The sequence below is a fragment of the Zootoca vivipara genome, chromosome 9 (genome assembly GCF_963506605.1).
Source record: "Zootoca vivipara chromosome 9, rZooViv1.1, whole genome shotgun sequence".
Taxonomy (NCBI): Eukaryota; Metazoa; Chordata; class Lepidosauria; order Squamata; family Lacertidae; genus Zootoca; species Zootoca vivipara.
In genome coordinates, this window is record NC_083284.1 from 7,729,858 (window position 1) to 7,742,031 (window position 12,174).

The 12,174-nt window shown below is 45.0% G+C and overlaps 1 protein-coding gene across 3 annotated transcripts in view; it reads left to right on the forward strand.

The window, feature by feature from the left end:
• Positions 1–12,174, forward strand: part of CTNNA2 (catenin alpha 2) — a 540,562-nt gene that overhangs the window by 494,942 nt on the left and 33,446 nt on the right. For all 3 annotated transcript variants that reach the window (XM_035103044.2, XM_035103046.2, XM_035103047.2), the window contains 2 exons: positions 4,312–4,493; positions 6,508–6,613. In XM_035103044.2, coding sequence (XP_034958935.1) covers positions 4,312–4,493; positions 6,508–6,613 — 288 coding nt within the window. The remainder of the gene's footprint in view (positions 1–4,311; positions 4,494–6,507; positions 6,614–12,174) is intronic.

Below are 12,174 nucleotides of genomic sequence, written 5' to 3' on the forward strand. Positions count from 1 at the left end.
AAGTTGTCTATTAGTCATGGTTTCCGGTCTGTTAATTTGTCTTGGAGAACTGTTGCACGTTGCTGAGTCGTCTCTGCAAATCTAATTGCAGCGGAAGATGCTCGTTACTGAATCAGGGCAATTCTACCAGGGTAATTGTTTCATGATAAAGTGAAGATGCTGTCCCAGGTGACCTTAACTTATGCAAGGAGACTGCCGATTAAGTTGACAAGTGACCCTGGCAGACGGAGATGCTTGAAAAGTGAGGCTCTTGAACCCTCAGGGTATTTCCACTCCTGGATTAATGGTTTACCTTTTGCTAAGTAGCCTGCAACAGCTGAGATAAGAAACTGGTGTAATTCTAGGCCAGAATCCAGAGGCAGGCGCTATCCAGAAGTATGAAAATGCAGCTCCGTTGATGGGTTTTTCCATCGTTAGTTCTGCTTACTGCTTCCAAAAGAGAAAATTAGGAGAGATATAATATCAAGAGGAAGGGTTACTACAAGGCAAGATATTTGATTGCGTCTGTTGTGCTAATTCCCTTGCTTGCCAACCAAAAAAAACCACTTGCTGATTATTTGAATCGCTGAAGATTTCTCAAAAAGTGTTACCCCATCCCTATCACCTGAACCAGAGCCTATCCGCAACCTTACAAGTTGTGACGATTTGGTACGCGGCAGGCAAAACCCAAGTGGCACCAGCCGATCAGCCAAGTGGGGAAAATTCCTGCCGTGCCCCTGTCCCAACGACAGGCAACACGCGACTTCATAGCAAGGTCAAGTGTGCAAGCCCTAAATATAGGGAGAGGTGGACGGGTGTTCCGATGCACTGACCAAGAGAGAAAGCTCGGGGTCATGTGCATTGGCATATATAGGTCCCTTGATCCATTTGGCTAGCGTCCCATTGGTCAGATTAAGCCCAGCAACAAGGGACCTACCAATCGGGTGTTGTGGCTATCCAATCATACCCACCCACAACACAAGGGTTCGGTCCCTCTTTGAGGGAGGGCACGATAAACAACCCAAGTTAAAGGGAAAATATATACACATATATGGGTATTAACTTTTATTATCAAACATGCTGATAAGTTACGCAATAGGTTTATTTAAGTATTTCTTCAGTTTCAATAAACTATGCTACTTTTACTATTCAAAGGGGAAGACAAGGAAAACCCCAAACCAGGCATCCCCAAACTTCGGCCCTCCACATGTTTTGGACTACGATTCCCATCTTCCCCGACCACTGGTCCTGTTAGCTAGGGATCATGGGAGTTGCAGACCAAAACATCTGGAGGGCCGCAGTTTGGGGATGCCTGCCCTAAACTATCAAAACTTCCTTCCCAGCCTCAGGTTTATTTATTTATTTTAAAAAATAAAGAAATGAAATGGGAGACTCCCAAGATGAAGGACTCTTCACCATAAACTAATACCTTCATGTTTGTGCAGAGCTGTTGTACAGCACATGCAGAAGTGTCCTTGGGTGATGTAAAGCTGGAGGCTACTTGTGGCTATAATACCACTGCACAGAATATGTTAGCCTTTTAATAGCTCAGTGCTTTATCTTTGATTAGAAATATATAAAACAGAATATGCATGCCTTGCTGCAGCTCCTACAGGGGAAAAAAAGGACTTTTCTTTCTCCTTCTAAGGAAAAAGCGCTTTAAAAAGAGGCACAAGGATGTCAAGGTTAGTGTGCCAGCTAAGTCGGGAACAACGCCACATATCAGTAACAGAAGGGGTTCTGCAAGTCTGTACATGTACACACATCCAGGTATTTATCATCTTGCAATACGGAAGAGCATCACACACATAAAAGAAGCTCATTTTTTCCCCTTTCAGATACAGAGTGGGGGCTCAATTTCTTTACCGTTTTTTCTTTTAATGGTAGAAGCTTTTGCACGCTAACATTTCAGACTGCTGAGTTACATTGATAAGGCCTAATTAAAACTCAGGCATAGAATTCTAATTTGATTAACTTGCCAATTTTCTCCATTTTTTTTAATCTCCTGCTTCTATATAACCTTTTTTAATCCTGGTTTCGGAAAAGGTCAATTATGAATTTTTTAAAAGCCAAGAGCACTTTAAGAATACGTAGAGGGAGACTACAGCTGATTGGAAGTGACATAAACAAGAAAAACTGTAATGACACTTAAATATATGTCACACCCCATTAAATGTGCAACGCAACTTGGTAGAACCCCTGGAGCCAAACAGTATCTCAGCCTGGAAATCATTGCTGAAAGTGCCTATTTGATCTTCAAAAGCAATTATTATAATTCTACTGTTCTGTGTTGCAACTTAGTTGCTGGTTTCTTTGGGAAGTTCGAGTAAGCTAGAATCCATCAGTCTAGGACCAGCATCATACCAGAGGCGATATATTTATTTGTTTGTTTCATAAAAATTATACACCTCTTGATTTTTTTAAAAAAACAAAAACCCTCAAAGCTGTTTACAAATGATAAAACGTAAAATCAAGAAGAAGGAAAAAATACACACAAATGTTAAAATACAGATTAAAATCAGCTCAGGTTTCTAAGCATCTGGGTAGGCTTGTCTAAACAGGAACATTTATAGGTAAAGGTAAAGGGACCCCTGACTGTTAGGTCTAGTCACGGACGACTCTGGGGTTGCGGCGCTCATCTCGCTTTACTGGCCGAGGGAGCCAGCATACAGCTTCCAGGTAATGTGGCCAGCATGAGCTGGGACCCAACAATGGGAGCTCACTCCATCGTGGGGATTCGAACTGCCGACCTTCTGATCGGCAAGCACAAGGCTCAGTAGTTTAACCCACAGAGCCACCTGCATCCCATATGTTTTTAGCAGATACCAAAAAGAGTACAGCGGTACCTTGGTTTAAGAACAGCTTGGTTTATGAACAACTTGAATTAAGAACGCTGTAAACCCGGGAGTAAATGTTTTGGTTTGTGAACTTTGCCTTGGAAGCAGAACATGTTTCGCTTCCTGTTGAGTGTGTTCCATTTGTAAATTGAGTCCCCCACTGCTATGGCAAAGCATGCCTTGGTTTAAGAATAAGAATGGACTTCTGGAACGGATTAAGTTCGTAAACGAAGGTAGGCTACTGCTGTGCAGTGAAGGCACTCGTTTGATTTCAAAAGGAGTTTCAAAGGGTAGACACTACTACATTAAATGATAGAGTTCTTACAAATGTGGAACAGGTATTATGTGGCACCTGTCATAGCGCTAGTTCTGCTGATCAAAGCAGTTGAGTGGGAACTTGCAGAGTAAGACGATCTCATAGGTAAACTGGTCCCAAGCTTCTCGCCAAAGTCTGTTGCCTCTTCAGCATCGAACCATTCCTCCTCTCCTTGTCTGATCTGTCCTCACTGTCCCACCACCACTCCCCTGGCTCTGAGCCTTCCTCCTTCGGGGCTTCCCTAGGGGGTTCCCAAGAGGGTTGGTGCCTCCCAACATTCCTCTTCATCCAGCCGGTCCCTGACAATGGCTGGCAAGCAGAAAGTGAAATAGCTTCCTCCCGCCCTTGAATCTTCTGCTCTCTCTACAGCTGCTTTCCACAACTGAAGGAAACTCTCAGTTGGAAACGCATATGCAACTGCACACACAGTGTATATGCATTGCTCGGGCACACATACAAAGGAGCATCTCATGGGGTGGGGTAGAGCCACGTTGGGGAAATATCAGGGTTCAAGCCCAATGCCCTGAGCTGCCTGGAATGGAATCTAGAATCAGTAAAACATTTGTTTAAGCATTGCAAGGTCGGTGCAACATAACCTCAACCAGCAAGTGGTTGAGGGATGGCACACCAACTATGAAAACAGCAGAAAGATTTATATACTTAAAAGAAGGTGGGTCGCTGCTGCTTACCGAGAAGGGAGGAGGCCGTGGGGAGGTTGGTAAGAGCACTGGGTTGGCTCTGACACTGAATTAGTGCCACCATATCGTCCCCACCACTAAGCAGTGGTGATCCAGGAAGTTAGCACAGCGACCTCACCTGACAAGCCACTTCTGCACAGACACATGTTAACAAACTGTCTGTTTATCTCAGTATGAAACAACACAGCTGGCAATTTTGGAGCCAACCATATTTAATACTCTGCTGAGGTTTCTGGAGCCAATGTTTTAAGCCCAGAAGGTGAAATGCACAACCTGTAGGGTGTCTGAAACCATTGATTTACTCCTGGAAACAATACAAACTGCAGAAGCAGATTATCCCAGCCAGTCCTATGGAATTTACAAAATCGAGCTCTTATGAACTGGTTTCTCCAGTTATGTGCAAGTGACTGGAAGCATGTGTTCTTACGACGACTTCAGCTGTTCTTCTTCTTTTAATTGTGCTGTTTTTGCTTCAATCCAGGCTATCATGGCCCAGCTTCCCCAGGAGGAGAAGGCTAAAATAGCAGAGCAAGTAGAGATATTCCACCAAGAAAAGAGCAAACTGGATGCCGAAGTGGCCAAGTGGGACGACAGTGGCAACGATATCATTGTGCTGGCCAAGCAGATGTGTATGATCATGATGGAGATGACAGACTTCACTAGGTATGTATGATGGCTCAAACATGATGTCCTTCTTGTCTGCAGAAGGCATCAGGTTCAATCGCCAACAGAGCTGGGAATGTCTCCTGGCCTGAAAGCCCGAAAGCCTGAAGAGCTGCTGTTGTTCAGTGAGACAACAATGGCTTAGATGGACCAATGACCAATGACCTGACTCTGTATAAGGCAGCTTCCTATGTGGGTAATTGACGAGCAGTTTAGGGGAGCATGATTGGATCACCTGCACTGCATTTCTAGCCAAGCTGGTGCACTGCAACAAAGGCTTAAAATGGAAGATGTGTGGTGAGACGGGCACTGAATTTTGGCATTGAACAAAAGCCCAAGTCCGGCACTGATTTCAAATGAGGTATTTCCCTCACTTGAATACTTCTTTGAAACAAACAAACAAACAAACAAAATTAAAACCCCATCCACACAGAAAACATCCCTGTGAAAACAGGAAGCTGAATTAGATAGGCTTTTGTTCTGGTTCAGCAGGGCCTTTCTTATCACGGGGAAACAATAGATCCTTGCCTTCTCCCTTTAAAACTAGTTCATTGTTCAGGAAATATTATTTGCATGGGTGAGTGTTCAGTCATGTGGGGCCCCAACTTCTGCTTGAAGTAGTACAGCCCAACAAGAGATTTGTCACCTTAGAGAGTCTACCACCCAGACCACCTTGTGATGCCTTGAATGCTTCAAATAGAAAATGCCCAGGCAAAGGCAGCACAGAGGAGATTGTCTTATACTGAATCAGACCATTTGCTCCATCTAGTTCAGCGTTGTCAACTTCGATGGGCAGCAGCTCTCCAAGGTTTCATGCAGGGGTACATTCCCTGCCCTAGATGGAAGATCGAACCTGGAGCCTCCTGTATTCAGGGGCATAGGAAGGGGTGGGGGGTACGGTTTGCCCCGGGTGCCGTCCCTGAGGGAGTGACAAAATGGCACACTGTGGGAGGTGACACTTATCATGGGAGTGACGCGGTGGCTCAGGGGCCCGCACTGCCCAAAATGACAGTGTGGTGCTTGCGTCCGCCAGGCGGACTCCATGGGCAGCTCACCGCGGCGCCCTCAAGCAGTGCCCCTCTGGGTGGATCGCCACGGTGCCCCCGTGCACAGATCACCATGATGCCCCCGTGCGTGGCTCACCCTGCCAGCTGCGCCCCTGCCTGTATTCAAAGCAGATACTCCACTACTGAGCTAGGCCACCCTTCCCCCAAATGCATGGAACTGCATGAGGCAAGGCACCGCTTGTGCATGTAAGGAGAGCTTTTCTTGTTGTTCAGGCGTGTGTCTTAAGGAGGCTGGTTTTTCCTACCCATGTCCTGACTCTTCAGGAACACCTGGATTTTTGCACTCATTACTGTGATGAAGAATTCAACGAGCCCCAAGGCGGTGGGGTTATTCTCTGACATCTAGTTGCTATGAAGCAATTCCAGTTGTTGTGAAGCAGAAGGAGGAACTGCGAAAAAGTGACTCTAAAAACAAAGCTGCTCTTTTTCGCTGCTTACTCTTAAATATATGCATTAGTGGGTCATTCAAGCTTGCTGCAAATGTTGCTTCCCACCCCACGGAAACCCGTGTGCCCCATTTCTGCATTTTGAGTTTGCATTAAGCATAGCTCGGGGAATAGCAGAGGGGTTCTATTCCCCCCCTCTCTCATGAAAAAAGCTTTGCATTCCACTAGGGACACTGTCTTAATGAGCACTTAAAAATGCACATGCTATTAAACATAGTTCATGAGCTTAGAGGCGAAATCAAAGTGCTGCCAAAGCATTTTGGAGCATATGAGGGAATCCAGACGGCTTTTCCTTTATTTTTTCACTGCCGCTTCTCCTAATCAAGCTATGCTATAATAAGTAGTTGAAAGGTGATGTCGTTCTAAATTGGGAAGATGTTCATACTACAGCTCTTTTTTTTCTTTTTTGAAGGTTTTTAAAAAACCTCTTATCCAGGATATTAACTCTATTTATTTCCATAATTTAATTAGATGGCACTGTAATTACCTTGCATTTTCCAGGGGTAAGGGACCATTAAAGAATACATCTGATGTCATTAATGCTGCCAAGAAGATTGCAGAAGCTGGCTCAAGAATGGACAAATTGGCCCGTGCTGTGGCTGATCAGGTAATTTCAATGAACAAATCCTCTTACAAATAAGTTTTTGAAAATATATGAGGAGAGCTCTCATGCTCAGGTGTTGCAGGCATCTGCTTGGCAACTGTGAGAACAGGAGGCTGGACTAGATGGAGCACTGGCCTGATCCAGCAGGCTTCCTGTTAGACTGTTACCATGATGCCCATGCTAGTGTGCCCCTGGTGTTGGCACGTTCAATGGATTGTATTTGGGTATCATAGAATTGTAGAGGTGGAAGGGACCCTGAGGATCATCTAGTCCAATGCAGGAATATGCAGCTGTCCCATATGGGGTTCGAACCTGCAACCTTGGCATTATCAGCACCTCGCTCTAACCAACTGAGCTATCCAGGCTCTCCATGATTTTCTCTTCTCCGACCTTCTGCCTTACCTGTTGGGCAGGCAGGACAGGAATAACTGTGAAAACTGGATTGTAATTGTCACAGTGGCCGATAATAATAAAAGTAACCAGCTGCTTAAGCATTTCCCAAAGTCATCTGGTTGGTCACTGTAAGAGCAGGATGCTGGACTAGATGGACAACTGGCCTGATCCAGCCAGGCTCTTGTTAACGTTCTTATGATCAGCAAACCCAACCCCACCAAACATTTTGCCTTGCCTTCATTGTATGCATCTGGAGTTGTGATAAGTGTGTTAAGCTTCACACAGAGCTACTTCCCCCTGCCTTATACCTTCCAGATGCTGTAGTCCAACATCCATCACTCCTGGCCATTGGTGCTGTTGGCTAAGACTTGTGAGAGTTGCAGTCCAGAAACATCTGGCAGGCTACAGGTTTCCCATCCCTGAAATTCCTATTAACTGGCATTCTTCAACCCTGCTGCCCTCCAGATGTTCTTGGTCTTGCAATCTCCATTCTCCTGGAAACTGTCCATGCAAACAGGAACATCTGGAGGGCATCACACTGGGAAAGGCTGGTGTAAAGAATGGGTTGCTTTATTCGGGGCTCCTGCCAGCAACTCTTTCCATGTCTCCTTCTCCCATTCCCGTAGTCATGGCAATGTTTTATATTTATTTTTGACCATGTTTTGAGAGACAGGGGTTTCTTTTAATAAAAAAATAGCCTGGTTGTCTGGAAGAAGCTACTTCAATGTACATCTGACAACTTAAGCACACTTTCATAAAGAGCCTTCACCTGGGGAGAACAACTGTGCCAACAAGAGCCTCAGAAGAAGACTCTCTCATGTACTCAGAAGGAAAGTGCTCTGTGTGTTACAAGGACAGCTTTTTATGGGGTGGTCAAAGTTCATAGAATACTATTCAACAGTGAACAACAGAGCATTATGTAATCACAATTTGTTGTGTTGTGCAATGTACTGTGTTCTGTATACACATGATGTGTATAGATCTTGGCCTTGATGAAGAGCGGTGCTTATAATTGGTTGGGGCAAATAAATATTTTGCAGTTATTCTTTCTGATATGGGGACAACCCTTCTTTGTTTTCTCAGAGCCGATCTCCTCTGCTCGCACAAAAAGGCATTTTGTTTGGTTAGTTCCAGAATGACTTAAAATAATGTGATGAAACCCAGTCTGTTTGCTAGCTAATGCCAGTGCCCCCCACTCCTGCTGCAAGAGAGCACCACCCATTTCTGAAAATGCCAGACCATTAAGTGCTGAACTCAAACCATTCCCAAAGTTTGAACCTGGCTGCTGCTGCTGCAGATAATGATGATGATGAACCAAGAATGGGGAAGTATAAAAAAGACAGGCTAACTACTTAAAAACAACTCTGGGTTTTTTAAAAAGACCAAATTATATATAACATGAATTTCCCACCACCAAAACTTTAAAGGCCCTTAATGATCAAACTGTATTGTAGAAGTTGGTGTACTTTAAAATTTTGTGTGTGATGGCCGATAAGCCAAAAAATGGGATTTACCAGAATTTCTGACATCTAAGTAATAGATTTTGAACAGGAACATTTATTATTTTCTTAACAACCCTTCACCAAAATGCCCCAGGGTCACAGCATATGAAAAGGCAATTATAATGGTAAAAAATATCCCCACCCATTATCCCAAAGTCAGAATACAAGGAGGGCACCAAAATCACTTCTTCAATTTTCAAAGAGCAGGGTAAAGAGATACATCTTTAGCAACTAATGGAAACAGTCAAGAAATGGTGCCAGATGCAACTGTGGGGAGTGAGTTCCACATCCCTGGGGCCATCACTGAGAAGGCCCCCTCAGAAGCTGCAGCCACCATACTTTCAAGATTGATGGAACCATCAGGAGGGCCTGGCAAGATATTTGGGGCCCAAATCTGGGCTCACCCTAGTGCCAGCACTCTGCACTACTATTGTGAAGTAAGTGAGTTGGGAGAGCTTGCAACAGCAATGGAGGTCTCATCATCAATGCCAAGATGCTCCTATAGGGCATCTATCACCATCCAGAGCTTCTTGCTGCAATCAGTCTAGTCTTCCAAGATGATGCCTCTGCCTCCTGATCTGCAATTGCAATTGTAAGTTTTAGGCAAATAGGAAATTTCCAGGCAAGACTTACAGAGAGTTCTCCTCGGTGCCCCAACATAAAGTACTCTAAAAACTTGATAGCTGGGGCTTACATGGTTCCACTCATCAGCTGATCATCTGGGCTTGCAGAGTGCTATGCAAAAATAGGTCATCTGATGTCACTGTGATGTCAGGTGATAGACAGGTGGGCAGTCCCACCCACCTGGGCGGCTTGGTCTGCAGGGGCTGGGGGGAGGTAAGAATTTAGCCTGCTAGATGAACCCATTTCCCTTCCCCAAGAGTTCTCTGAGAAAGCTCAGAGAAACTGACCTAATTACTGTGTTTCCCCCGAAAATAAGACACTGTCTTATATTTATTTTTCCTCAAGAAGATACACTATGGCTAATTTTCAGGGGATGACTTATTTTTTTATTACGCATCCAGCCTCGCCTCTTCCTTGGCGCCCTCCAGAACTGCACCTATCACTATGTCTTATTTTGGGGGGTATGGCTTATACAGTGGTGCCTCGCTAGACGAATTTAATTCGTTCCACGGGTCTTTTCTTATAACGAAAAATTCATCTAGCGAATCCCATAGGAATGCATTGAATTTTTTTTTTTTGCCCATAGGAACACATTAATTGAATTTGAATGCATTCCTATGGGAAACCGCGATTTGCTAGACAAATTTTTTGAAAAACGAATTCGTCTAGTGAGGCAACCTCCGCTCGAAAAATCCTTTCGTTAAGCGGAAATTTCGTTAAGCAGGGCATTCGTTAAGCGAGGCACCACTGTATTGCGCAAATGCTTAGAAATCCTGCTACGGCTTATTTTATGGGTATGTCTTATTTTCGGGAAAACAGGGTATATAGAATCATAGAATTGTAGAGTTGGAAGGTCCAACTACCTACAATTCGGGAATCACAGCTAAAGAATCCCTCACAGATGGCCATCTAGACGCCTGAACTCTCCCATTCCTAATTGTGAGTGATTTAGAAAGAAATTAGAGCAGCTATTGGGCAGGGACAGCAGAAAAGACTATTGGAGGCATAACTCCTATTTAAAATCACCCAGGGTTACTTGTCCTTCTTTTGAGTCTGAGACGTTTTATGGAAGTTTTGAGACCTCTGTGCAATGTAAACTTTTTATGGACTGTTGCATTTTTAATTACTGTTCTAAAGAGGGAGAGAGATCGAGAGATCGTAAGTTTTAATTTGCCGCAATGTGCTTCTGTTGAAACTCTTTCTCAGCTCCCCAGAGAGTTTGTTTTAAAGTTTCTTTCAGATACAAGGGCCTCCAGAGTGGAATAAATATGAGTGTGTTAAATTGTTACTAAGTGGGAAAAGGCTCTCTTTGGGATTCACACTTGAAAGTTATGTTAAGTGTATGTGCGAAAAAGAGATAAGATAAGATATCTTTATTGAGAGAGGGTTTTGTCCAGCCTAATCACGGCGCGCACACACAATGAGAGAAATGTTTCATGGCATTATCATATACGGAATTCTTAAGAGATTAGGCTTCATTACCCCAGGGAATTTTCACAGCATTGTTTTTTATTTATTCATTTGGGAGATGGAAAAATAAAACAGTGCCACTGCTGTTAAGATTGCTCCTCTGTATTCTCTTTTCCTGCCAAGTCTTTATCTTGATGGGAGATCTGCTTCCTCCTCCGCCTTGCCAAGTTCCAGATTGCAATGCAGCTCCCCAGGACTCTTGTGATGCTTCAGTGTGCTGCACATCTATGGGAAAGGCTCAGTGGCAGAAAACCTCAGGTTCAATCCCTGGCCACTCCAGGTGAAAGCCCCCTGGCCAAAGCCCTGAAGAGCTGTGGCCTTTCATGCCACAGTTGACAGAACCAGTGATGGGTGGCAGGACCAAGTCCTCTCCTGTGCAAGGATTAGGAAACCTGAGGCCCAGGGCCCAAATGCAGCCCCAAGTCTCTCTATCCGGCCCTCAGGTCTCTCCTCGGGCCACACCCCTCTCCCAGACTACATCTGTAGCCAAATCAGACATCTCAAGGAACGGGCGCAGCTGGTGCACTAGTTTGGTGGGGATGAGGGAGAGGGCCTTCTCAGTGGCTGCTCCCAAACTCTGGAACTCCCTCCCTAGGCTGGCTCCCTCCTTGTTGTCCTTCTGCTGGCAGGTGAAGACCTTCTTATTCCAACAACATTTGGGGAACTGACTGCTTTTGATGGTGTAATTATCTGTATGTTTTTAATAGATCTTTTATATTTATATATAGGTTAAATTCTATTTCTTAAAAATGTTTTTAAATCAGCAGTGGAGCATATGCCTGCATTGCCCAGGGTGGGCACACTCCCAAGGGGGGCATGGCGTGGAGGGTTCCCTCCCAGGAGCGGTATAACTGCTCGGATGCCCGGAGTGGCACGCGCGCCCTCCAGCCGGGGGCGGAGTGAGCTGCTCACGGGGGCTGAGTGAGCCACCCACCCATGACTCCCAAGCCTCCCCCAAGCTGTCAAAATGAAGGGGGGAACCCCACCAGCAAAGCAGCACAGGTCCTCCCCTTACCCCAATGGCTCAGGGTAGGCTTGAGAGTCACGGGCATGCGGCACACCGAATGTCACCCCCCTTAGTGAGGGCGCCCAGGGCGGTTTGCCCCCCACCCCCTTCTTACGTCCCTGTTTTTAATGACCCCATATTTTTAGCTGTTCCTATTTTACCTGTAAGCTGCCTTGAGTCCCTGCCAAGGGAGAAGGTGGGGAATAAATAAATATAACAAGAACTCCTTTCTCCACATGGGCGCTAATATCCTCTTGTCCCTCTTGCCTATCTACTTTAACCACAGATCTGCCAGTCCAATTTGAATTTTGGGTGTTTAATCAGTATTTCAGTTATTGTAATCATCTGCATATTACTCTCCTGTCATAAATTGTTTGTTTGTTCTAAGCCTGTGCCGTGGTTAATTCCCACTTGGATAAGTGTCATTTGTCCTGTGGGGTGCACTATGGCTGTCAGCCCAGGTACCAAACTTATCTTCTTCATGGACATGTTCTTGGGTTGCTCTTGCAATTCAGAACATAAGCCCCCCCCCCCCAATACCCTACAGTTGGAAACGAGACATAGAAAGG